Genomic DNA, 12,296 nt, shown 5'->3' on the forward strand with positions numbered 1-12,296 from the left:
ACTGAACCATTCCTTGACAGGCACATTAATTCAATATCAAAAATCTGCAAGAAATCATATAACTTCCACCTGCATTAATTCAGTTTTGGGTTTCATAACCCGAGCCATTGGAAAATAGTCAATTCACTTAAGAATACAGGCTTTCAACATAGTATCATTAGCTTTTTTATCAAGGCAAACACATGTTAAATGCGAGGTATTAAACTAAAGAACTGTGACCTTATGATCTTCAAATCTTATAGATAACTTTTAGCATAGAATGTTATTTCAGATAAGAGATGCCAAATAAATGCTTATTGAATTGAACTGAAAAGCAGGGGAAAATCTGTCTGGTTTTCAAAGTACATTAACAGCTTGGGGCTTCTTTGCTGTGTCTTACTTTCTCATTTCCAGAAATCAACACTTAGTTTCCACTTAAAAAAATTACAAGAAACAAGAAAAATGCTAACTTTTCTATGAAGCTTATCCGGTTATTCATTCAACAAATATTTGATGAATACCTTTTGCTAGACACTGTCCCGGGTTCTGAATATTTTAAATGCATGCTACCGTGTTTTAAACAACAGTGTGGAATGATAAGAACCTCAATGATTCCATGTAAACTAAACATTCCTGACGTGAGTTTAATGAGCTGCTGTTTAGAAAGTTTACCATCAACCTGACATTGAAGGTAGTCACATTCTCCAATATCACTAATTATATAATGTCAACTCTCTTATTGGTAATCATTAGGTAACTTGCATCTTCCCACCCAGAACCTTACCAGAATGCACTTGATAGTGAGTTAAGGAATTCAGAAACTTGACTGCAAAGTGGTGTCACCTCTGTCAAGTCAACTCTGCAGAAGCTTCCCCTATTTGCAAAATAAAGTGAATTTAAAAAATAGTAAAGGCTCTTTTGTCTGATATTTTAAAATCTTTAAGATCTAATTAATTCTAAGTCCTCAGAAGAAAATCACTCCACATTATGAGTTTTGGCTCAGTTCCTATTAGTGATACAAAATTTTCCCTTTACTCCTGTGTTGTGACATCAAACAGATAAAACACAGGCCAACTAAAGAATGTCTCTTGACTTCAGGCTCTATAAGCATGAAGTCCTTAGCCAGTGCAATTACTAACATTCAGGACACCCTGAAAGGAGATAAGGGAGGAGATCAGGAATGAAGCACTCTAATCTCCAGGAAAAGCTAGCAGAACAGGTCTTCAGATAGTTAGAGACTTTCAGAAGACTTTATGAGCCCAGTTTCTTGCATCTTCTCCTATCTAGAAAAGCACTAAAATCATTAATGGAGACATCTGCTCCTTGGGACTAGCAACTGTCTGCCAAAATGTGTGCTTAAGTGCAAGCATCCTCTTCATGGAAGTCACATACAGTGACCTCGTCCCACCTCTTCAGAGCAGTTCCACATAGTTATCTGAGAGGCTCTCTCGGGCTACAGTCTTCATTTTGCCCCAGATGAAACTTAACTCACCACTCTTGGGTTGTACATTTTTTTTCCCCCCACATACACACAAATACATCCGTACATAACTATATATATATATATATATTTTTTTTTTTAAAGCAGTCACCAAGAACACCCTTTTACAGGTGCGTTTTGCTCAACATACTTGATGATTTAGCAAGAGCTTTGGTGTCCTTGGCAGATTTTCTTTTGTAAAAGGATGGGGGAGGGGCAGCTGCCTAGTGCATATGTTTTTATTACCCAAACTTAATAGTTTTCAAGATAAAAGGTTTCAAACTTGAAGGAGGAGTTTAGTTTGTCGTAGCTGAACTTTAGACAGTTCCTTGGCCTCCCATGGACATGACGATAGGCAGCTAACCATAGGAAGCGAGATCTAGTTTAAGTCCTGGATGGGGAAGGGGGTGGAAATAATAGAGACGTTTCCAATTTAGATACAAAGAGTACTGTCACGGAAAAAAAAGAGCGAGCTCCCTCCTTGAGGCGTGGGACACCTGCCCACCCCCGGGTACCGTCGGTGATTTCAGATGTGGGGAACCACGCGGGGCCCAGCGTCTTCCTGTAGGAAGAATGCACTGGATGAATCGTAAAGTGGGTCTGTTTCAATGGCCTCCAAATATATTCTGCACTCCTTGTAGGTCATCTGATGCTCTCAAAACAAAAAACAAAAACAAAACCCAAACTCGCAAACTGACATATATTTCAAATCTTTTGAGGTATTTACACTTAAAAAAAAGTTGTACTCAAACCTTTTTATTCAAAGCATTTCATTCGAAACCAAAAATGTGAACCGTCACTGAATCCACCCGTGGGAGCTGGACACTGCGCTTCCCGCCGCGTAGGGTCCCGGCCGCCGGCGGGGCCTAGCGCTCCGGGTACCGCCGGGCGGCGGATTCTCCCAGGGCGCGCGCTCGCGGCCCGGGGCCGGGGCGGGGGGGGCGGAGGGAGGGAGAGAGGGCGTGGAGGCGGTTCCCTCGGAGCGTCCAATCAGCAGCGAGGGCCGGCGGTGGCGCTAGTGACGTAGGCAGCGCTTCCCCCCGCCCCACTGCGGGGCCGACGCTCGGCCCCGCGAGCCACGCGAGCTCGCGCGCGCGAGAAGTTGTGGGGGAGAGGGGAGGAGGAGGGCTTCGGGGCCGGCCGGCTGTCGGAGGGCGGCGGGTCGTGGGAATGAGCATGCGCGGCGGCTGCGGCGAGGGCGGGGCGGGCGGACGGCGAGGGGGCCCGTGTGCGCGCGCACGAGCGGCCCGCCGGCGGCCGCGGGTGGAGGGGGCGGGTCCTCGAGTGTCGGCGGCAGGAGGGTGGGCAGGCGGGCGGCAGGAGGGGCCGCGGCCGCCGCCGCCGGCTCGTCCGCGTCGCGCCTCTCGTCGTCCTCGCGCGGTGATGCCTGGGCCCCGTCGGGGGCTGCACCTGCCGGCTGCCCGTCACCCCGGCCCTCGCGGCGTGACCTCGGCCTCCTCACTCGCGCGGCGCGGCCCCTAACAGGCCGCGGCCTCCACAGCGCCCCGAGTCCTCCTCGCTCGCGGGCCGCGCGGGGAGAGCGCCCGGCCCCCGCCCCTCGCCGGCCGGCGGTCCTCAATGTCTCCCCGGCGGGGAGGGGGCTGCCTGGGAGACGCGCTGATCGGCCCCCCGGCGGAGGCCCGGCGGCGGCAGCAGCGACCAGCCCGGCGCCCCGAAGCCTTCCCCGGCGGCGGCGGCGTTGGCGGCGGCCTGGAGGAGCCGCGCACCCGCCGCCGCCCCCGGAGCCCGAGGAGAGGGCGGCGGGCGCCCCCCGGGGAAGATGAAGGCGGAGGGGGGCGACGCCTCCATGATCAACCTGTCGGTGCAGCAGGTCCTGAGCCTCTGGGCCCACGGGACGGTGCTGAGGAACCTCACGGGTAATTGATGCGCCGGGTGGGGAGCGGGACGCGGCGCCGCCCCTCGCCTCCCGGCTCCCCGCGTCACCCCGGCTCCGGAGCTCGCGGCCCCCGGTCCCGGCTTGGAGGATGGGAATGGGACCCGGCCCGTGCCCGTTCTGGGGGCGCCGACTCCGGCCCCCGAGCGCCCCCCGCCCCCGGGCTCCAGGGTGGCTGCGGACAGTCCACGACCCCCGCCTCGCTCCCTCCCGCCCTGCCTCCGTAGTACGCGCGGCACTGCTTTAGCTCCGAGTGTTAGTACAGTTAGCCTTTATTTATGCCCCCTCCTCACCTGCATACATACACACGCGCGCGCACACACACACACTTCCCCACCTGCATACACACACGCACACACACGCGCTTCTTGCTCTTCCGATCTTTTTCTGATTTAGCTCTTTATAGCAAATCTCAAGTCGAATGCAGGACTTAAATTGCCTGCTCGCATTGATCGGTTTGCTTCAGTTAATTTTTTTTTTTTTGGCGATATAAATGACTCCTTAAGTAGATTATATTAGGTCACGGGCTGGACCAAGGTGTAGCGCGTTCTAAGCACTTTTTGCTTTTATCGTATATCTTCTTCCTCTTCTATCTCCTTTTGTCTCTTTCCCTCTGCCCTCAAGCTGCTGCCCCTGTGACATTTGATAATCTTGTGTATTTCCCTTCACAAGTCAAGGCTGTCAGGAGAGAATTGGACTTAACATGTTATAATAATTAACAGCAATTTCTGGTTGTAAAAGTGAGCCATAATACTCAGACTTTAAAAATAGAATTTGTAGGTCTGCTTTGTGAAGAAACTTCTAGCTTGGTTACTATAGAAATGCTTGTCTTATACCCTGAATTTAAAACATACCTTCTAAAGATGAGTGTTTACAAGATAAAGTAATTTCAGTTGCGGTTTGATGACCCCTCAGTGCCTGCTTCTCAGTGAAAAATCTTTCAGACATACTCAGGATTTAATTCTTGTATAAGAGCTAATTTTGATAGAGCATTAGTATTTCAAAATGCATTATGTTAAACTGGTTAAGAGGATGACGAGTATTTTACAAATATAACCTCTCTTGATAGGGTACAAGATATTATAAAGTCTGGTATATATGAAATTTAGATATTCATAGAGAAAAACTGAGGGCTGACTTTAAAGACATTGGGTGTCTTGCATGTGGAAACTGAAATTAACATCAATTCTGGACTGATTCACTGACTTTTAATCTGTGTTATTTAACTCAGAGCACACCCATCTTACATGATGGTTGCAGGTCAGGAACATGTTTTTAGTTCTGAAAAACCTAAATTGACATAAAAACCATTTTATAATTCAGTTGAATTTTGTGATATACTGCTTTATCTTACTTAGGGCTTTCTTTGTATTTATCCACTGTTAAGTTTTCAAATGTTGTAAAATGAAAAATGAGGATTTGAGTATATGTATTTATATATGTTAATGGCTGTCTTAGCTCATCAGTGGATATTTAGAGAAAAGTAATTTTGGGAACCATAGAGTGAATGTAACAGCCTCCTGGCCAGAGTTAACAATATGTTGAAATACTTTTAAGATTCTGAATCATTATAGTGGCTTACAGTTCCCATTCAACCATTAGGTTAACAATAGTAGTCTCAACTCAGGGTTAGCTCCAATTATCTCCTTATGTAATCTTAATAATCATTAGTTTCTCATTGGACTTTGCCATTTTGTAAAGAATATGGAATATGCTGAATATTCAAAACCAGGACTCAGGTGGGACCGAGGAGCATGGGAACCTCTTCTAGGAAATAAATACAATCTTGAGTATGCAAAATTCTGTGAAAATGGAGAAAACAGATTAGAAATAGGCTTCACCAGCAGGTGAATGTACCACGTGTTAGGAACGACTTCACTGCTAAAAAATGGACTCTGCAGGTGGTAACATTGTGATGTGGTTCCTTATGGCCTTCTCCATGCTGATCCCATATGCAGCTTGATCATTAGTTAAGAGATGCTTCCTGCGTGCCATTTAGAAGTCAGTCTATTAAAAAGAAGTCAAACCCGACTTGTGAAGCAACATAACTTCCGTTTCTTGAATGCCTGATATGTATCAGGCACTTTACAAATAATTACTTCTAATCATCAGAACACAGAAGATTTACAAAGAAGCTCGGGAAGGTAAATTAAGTTGACCGACTTCATATAGCTCGAAATGATTAAGCAGGTCTGAAGCCCTGGCCTCTGCCTGCAGAACCGCTCCTTCTCCCTTTCCAAGCTGCTTTAGCTGCTCCTCTGTCCTCACACAAGCCGAATTACTCGCTTCATCCTGCTACTTCTGCTCCTTGTACATGCTTTTGTTGTTACGTTTCTCAGTTACATTTTCCGTTTTATTCGTGTCTTTGAGACTGTGAGCTTTCTGAAGTTTGGGTCCTTGTAATTATGGAATTCTGGAACCCTAGCATGTTATATCTGGCACATAGTATATGCTCAATGCATGTATTTTGAGCTTTTAAAACAATACTTCACAGATGCATGATTAAAACACTCTGGTTGCCTTATTTTTCAGCTACATCTGTTGGAATGAATATGCTTTTAAGGAGGACATAAGGTGTTTAAGCAATTTATATAGATAATTGTCATACCTTTAAAACATACAAATGCTATCTTTGGTGCTACTTGCCATTCTTTCATTTGTTTTATTTCATCTTTTCAACCATTTTGAGAGAGAGTAATGTTTATCCTTATTTTGTAGACTCAGACATTGAAGCATAGAGTACCTTGCTTGAATCAGCTCATAAGTGAAAACTACTACTTTTTCAGATTGTGATTATTCAGTCAGAAGGCATTTTTTTGTCATCATCATAAACTTGGAGATGAAACTAGAAAGGAGCATAGTGTAGAACCAGGTTGATGTATTTTAGATCTAAAGACCAACTTTTAGAAACGAGTCTTACGTATGTATTGCTTTGATAGAAATACATGTTTAAAAAGTGATAGAAACTAAAAATTAGAATTAGCTTAACACTTTGGAGATAGAAGTTATATAGTTTGGTTACTTCATTATAGAATTACTGAAATACACACTGCTGGGATCAAATGGTCATTTATGACAGGGACAGGACTAGAACTGATGTTCACTGACTCTCAGTTCTGTACCTTTTGCTTTTATTCCACATCAGTTCTTAACTCAGGAGGTCTGACAGATGATAAATCTTAAGGCACGTAAAAGTCGCTGTGTAAGTATTCACTCCAAATGAGCCCAAGAGTGGGTGAATGGAACTAAATTTTTCCAGAAATAACAGATACTGGACATTGTAAGATATTGACTAGTGATAATAATAGTAATAATCTTTCTAAAATGTTAAGTTGCCATAGTCTCTGTAAAAGTTAGTGACCCATATGTATTATATATCTAGCTTTAGAAATTATACCAGTTTCTGTCTGTGTTTTTCTCCTTCCAGGAAGACAGTAGTATGGGGATTCCATATAGAGATTAACCCTTGGAGACCTCGTCTTTGTCACTTAGCAACTATTGCCAGGGTTCTCTTCTGTGTTTGTCACTTCCCAGTGTGTGTGATTCTCAGGATTCCCAAATTGTTTGTTAACTGTGTGTAGGTTATATGCTTATTCAGCTCACTCAAGTAGAGAGATACGTGGTTTCCTTCCTTCTCAAGTATTTTTTCTTTCTCTGAATACGTCTTAGAGCCCTCCTCCTTGCCACAACTTAAAATTAGATTCAGTATGTATATACTCTTTCAGTTTTGTGGGTAACCTGACTTTTAAAAAATGATCTACAGTGAAATGTATTCTTTTGCTTTACATTTATTTTCTTCAGCTTACACTGGCTCCCAACCTTGTGTTCCCACCCAGGTTTGGTTGCTAAGAGTTTAGAGAAGAATTTTCTTACTTAAAAGGAGGCAGGATCCTTAGACCCCTGGGTAAACACAGCTCAGCTGGTATTGGGAAAGGAATAACTGGTCCCCATGAAAAAAAGCGAAGGTAGGCTGCACCCCTCTCCCAGTGTCAGCAGCAAATGTGGGAGCTGGTGCTGTCTTCTCTGTTGATACAAACACCGAGAAACTGGGAATTCAAACTGGAATGAAGGTCAGAGGTGTGTATGTGTGTTTATAAAATATATGTGTGCTTCTTTTCCCTGTATACATGCACACTATTATATTCCACCTTTAGACTTTGTAGTTGCTAAGCCACTCTAGTGTTAATCAGGTTATCAGAAAAAGAGGGAAAACAACTTGGTATCTGCTATACATATTTGTAATTGTTCACATCTTGTACTGGGCTTCCCAGCTAGCTCAGTGGTAATCTGCCTGCCAAGCAGGAGACTGGGTGTTCGATCCCTGACTCGAGAAGATACCCTGGAGCAGGAAATGGCAACTCACTCCAGTTTTGTTGCCCAGGAAATCCAATGAACAGAGGAGCCTGGTGGGCAATACAGTTCGGGACGGCAGGGGGTGGGGGGGTCACAAAGAATTGGCTAGGACTCAGTGACTAAACAGCAACAAAACCTCATGCTGGTAGCCAGAACCTTTCTCTGGCGGTGCTCCCAGACGGGTTTGCTCCTCTGAGTGTTACCCTGTGTTCTAATGTCCCATTCCTGAAGGATCTGTTATAGGAGGTGAGTTTATGTAGATAAAAGTATTTCAGATGTCCACTTACAGATGCGTTTTGTAAATGTAGTCTTTTTTAAATTAATTAATTTTAATTGGAGGCTAATTACAGTATTGTAGTGGTTTTTGCCGTACATGAATGGCATGAATCAGCCATGGGTGTACATGCGTCCCTGAACCTGAACCCCCTCCCGCCTCCCTCCCCATCCCATCCCTCAGGGTTGTCCAGCGCCCCAGCTTTGAGTGCCCAGTTTCATGCATTGAACTTGCACTGGTGATTTGTTTCACATATGGTGATATACATGTTTCAGTGTAAATGCAGTTTTAAAGACAGTGTGCTACTCTTCAATATTTGTGCCTGATCCCCAAATTCACTTTTTCTGCAAACATGAAAAATCCCTTACTCTTTTGTGGTGCTGAGCCAATTAATAAGTGACTTTTACTTTATAAGATTTTGTCATTTGGAAGACCTAGCTGTATATCTTGATCAAGAATGAAGCCACTATCATTTTTCAAAACTTAAAATTGTCATCTTCAGGCTTTTACTTTCTTAATTCCCACCTCATTATCTTTGAATCATGCATCTGTATCTTCTGGAAATACCATGTCCAAGGTCCAGATGATATTTCTTAAACCTAAAGCAATTTCCAGATAAGTCTTAAGACTGTGTAGGCTATAAGTTTGATTCTTGAATAGTTAACTATCAGAATATAAACGTATTTCTCTTTTCTTGCTTAGTGATGGGAAGGAATAACCAGAAAGGTAAGATAATTCACAAAGAGGACTTGAAATAGCTGGAGATATTTTTCATTTAGAAAGGAATCCTAAACAAAAGAGGAAGAAAGAGGCAGAGATGGGGAAGAGGAATTGGAATCAGGGTAGCAAACTGGTGTTAAGAATGGTCATATGTAAGAGGAGAGCCCAGAGAATCCAGAACACTGAACTTACCTTAGAATCAGATGAATAATTCTAATGAGGCTCTGTTTACTGAACACCTACTATACATGTCAGGTCCTGTGCAAAACATCTTGCATGCATTTCACTTCCTATAATCAAAGTGGCCATATAATGTATTGCTTCATTAAATGTATATAGAGGATTTATACTAAAAAGCAGCATCTGGCATTTTCAAGGGTCAATCTTGTTGGGTATTTCTTGATCTTGAGTGATTTGCCAGTCTCAGTGGTAAACACTGATAAACAAAAAGTCGTCCATAAGGAGATCATAGTGTAGAAATGCTAGCTAACTTTCAGGTTAATAGTACTCCAGTGGTTTGTAGAGTTTGGGGAGAACCAAATAATGGCACTTTGAAGACAACAGAAGAGGTAGAGAGTAGAGAAAGAACGTGTTTAAGGGATGGTGGAGATGGAGGAGAGGCTGTTACCTGCTTTTAGGATGGTTCAGGATACTACCAGGTTTTGATTAAATTTAAAAATATAATATTGCTCTTGGGTATTAGTGTAGCTAGTAAGTTTTCATTTTAAACTTCTCTCCCTGTCCCGTCCCCTTCCATGAATGACTATAATCTAACATGGTTTCTAAATCTTGCTACATGTCATAGTTACATGGAGCTGGTTAAGGGTACCGTCCACAGCCCCAGTCTATAGCTGTGGAATTAGGACCCTTGAGAACAGAGTCTAGGAAGGTACATTTTTAACTAGCTATTACGGTGATTTTAGTTTTGAGAGCTTAAGGATTGGGAACACCAACTTTTTAAAATTTAAGCTTTTTTGTGATCAATTTCTAACTGTGTTGTGATATATAATGCAATCTAAATATGGAGTGTGTAGTATAGCTAAAGATGTATTAAAATTTCAACATAAGTGACTCATTTCCAGGAGGATGCTATAACCCAGTTTTTTAAAAAGTGACTGCCTTTTGACTTTAGAGGATAATATTGTGTATTTAGTCACTCAGTTGTGTCCAACATTTTGTGACACCATGGACTGTAGCCCACCAGGCTCCTCTTTCCAAGGGGATTCTCCAGGCAAGAATACTGGAGTGGGTTGTGATGCCCTCCTCCAGGGGATCTTCCCAACCCCGGGTTTGAACTCAGGTCTCCTGCATTGCAGGTGGATTCTTTACCATCTGAGCCACCAGGCAAGCCCAGAGGATAATATTAGAATTTATCTTAAAAAAAAATGTTTTATTTGTATGAGCTGTTAGCAACAGAGGAGAATTCTTATTAAATAGTATTTTTTTAAAAAATCCTAAACACTTTAGTTATATTTAATCTGAAGTTTATATATATGGGAGAACTAAGCATTAACAATGTTTATGTAAATACATAATGTGCAGGTATCAGAACTTGCCCCCAACTAGGATAAATTGGATCCTGCTAGACTTTTGTATGTCTAGACTTTTAGAATAGTCTAAAGAAGTGATAGGATACTTGAGTTTATGAGTCAATAAATTGAATTTTATCCTTGAATGCTATTAATTTGCTCTTATACTTGAAAAACCACATATTTAACCAGGCCTGTGTTTCCTCATTTATAAGACAATCCAATGACAACACTTCTAATGTTGATGTTAAAGGAAAAATAATCTAAAAATATTAATGAGTTAAGAAAAAAGTTGAGAGATTTTATTATGAGTTAAGGAAAACACCCATTTGCATATAAATTTGTTTTTTTAATCTTTAAAATTAAGCTTTCTTTTTAAAGTGGGGATTCAGACCTTTAATGTGCTCATTTGTAGAGTGAGCTTTGTTTTTGTTTTAGTCGCTCAGTCCTGTCCGACTCTTTTGCAACCCCATGGACTGTAGCTCGCCAAGCTCCTCTCTGTCCATGGGATTTCTCAGGCAAGAATACCGGAGTAGGTGCTCATTTCCTTCTCCAGGGGATCTTCCCGACCCAGGGGTCAGACCCACATCTCCTTCATTGCAGGCAAATTCTTTACTTGTGAGGTTTAAGACCTAGAAAAGTCTTTGTGCTCTGAACACCATTTAATAATTAGTTTTTAGAATTGGGCTTTCTTAAAACTTGATTTAGGAAACTCTGGATTCAGTGTCTGAGGATCCCTTCCAGTTTGGAGATTATCTCTTTTTGTTTTGTTTTTTAACCTCAGTGGGGCATAACTGCTTCCTTGGGATTACTGTCATCCTATCAAAGGTATGAGTGTTCTTACCAGGCCTGTGCATTATTTGTTTTCCCCATTGTGCCTTCATGAATATCTTCTGAGCTGCCCTTCATTTGGACTCTTATTTAGATTTAACTTTAGAAATTTGTTACATTGGGAGTTTCATTATAAGTTATGCTCATTAATGTGAAGAGTTCCTATTTCAGTCTTCAGTGTAAATATCCCTTGGAAATACTGTATCATGAAGTTGTAAAACATTTTATCAATCCCTGAAAAGATTTTTTTTTAGTTCAGTGACTGATTCAAACAAATACGTGTTACTGAAATTTTTTTTGGTAGGATGTATAATTTAAGATGCTTAAAGGTGTATAAATAATAACAATGCAAACTATTATATATTGTTCTAATTTCATAATAGACTCAGATTTTGACATTTAATCCTTATACATTTATAACTTTGTAACTAGTCAGTTATGAAAAGAGCAAATTGAATGGCATCTTTTAGGAAAATAGTGCTATTTTGGAACTATTTTAAATAGCCTTAAACTGATTTTTTTAAATAGCAAATGATATTTTGTTTTAAATTAAAAACTTGTTTTTCTAAGAATTTTCTTTTTTCTATTCAATGATGAGTACTGCAATTTACAGTTTAAAATTATATAATTAGTTGATAAAAGGGTAATTTAAGTGGGTAATAAACAATATTGTGATAAGCTCTGAGAAAGGCAGTAAACTAAAGTAGCTCTTGAAGGTGTCACAATTAAATTTTTAAACCAATCTGTTTGCCCCTTTTTAAGAAGTAGAAGCAGACAGCTATTAAATATCTATCATAGCTTTAACTTCTCCTGTGTTAAATGAGGCTTCAGGTGAACAAATGCAGCAGCTTATTTTTAAATCTGGTTAAAATACTAGAGTGATTAAAAATAAGAAACAATATATTTTAACTTTCTTTGTTGCTGATTGCTTCTTGGAGAGTCTTTCTTTGTTGCTGATTGCTTCCTGGAGAGTTAGGTTCTCATTTCATGTTACCCTGCTGTCTGAAGAGCTTCCTTTATAATATGCTATGTAGCACAAATCTGCTGGCAGTTAATTCTCCCAGTTTTGTTTTTTCTGGAAAAAAAGTTCATTCACCTTCAGTTTTGAAAACTATTTCTCTTGAATATAGGTCCTGACTTTGCAGTTTTTTTTCCCTTTTAGTCTTTTAAAATGTTACTCTAGTTTGTCTTCTGGTTTGGTGGTTTCTGATGAGAAGCTTGCGGTACTTTTTGAAT

General features: G+C 41.6%; 1 protein-coding gene and 1 long non-coding RNA gene across 6 annotated transcripts in view; one reads left to right on the forward strand and one right to left on the reverse strand.

The window, feature by feature from the left end:
- LOC139031605 (uncharacterized) overlaps positions 1–2,664 on the reverse strand; it is a 94,773-nt gene extending 92,109 nt beyond the window's left edge. For all 5 annotated transcript variants that reach the window (XR_011484107.1, XR_011484105.1, XR_011484106.1 and 2 more), the window contains exons 1-2: positions 2,212–2,664; positions 764–853 (exon numbers count right to left, since the gene is read on the reverse strand). This is a non-coding gene — a long non-coding RNA (uncharacterized lncRNA). The remainder of the gene's footprint in view (positions 1–763; positions 854–2,211) is intronic.
- An 85-nt stretch (positions 2,665–2,749) lies between these two features.
- The window catches only part of TMEM170B (transmembrane protein 170B), a 38,658-nt gene continuing 29,111 nt past the window's right edge, over positions 2,750–12,296 (forward strand). The window contains exon 1 of the mRNA XM_020889883.2: positions 2,750–3,336. Within this exon, the coding sequence (XP_020745542.1) occupies positions 3,240–3,336 (97 nt within the window). The 5' untranslated portion in view covers positions 2,750–3,239. The remainder of the gene's footprint in view (positions 3,337–12,296) is intronic.

Source organism: Odocoileus virginianus, chromosome 27 (assembly GCF_023699985.2).
Source record: "Odocoileus virginianus isolate 20LAN1187 ecotype Illinois chromosome 27, Ovbor_1.2, whole genome shotgun sequence".
Classification (NCBI taxonomy): Eukaryota; Metazoa; Chordata; class Mammalia; order Artiodactyla; family Cervidae; genus Odocoileus; species Odocoileus virginianus.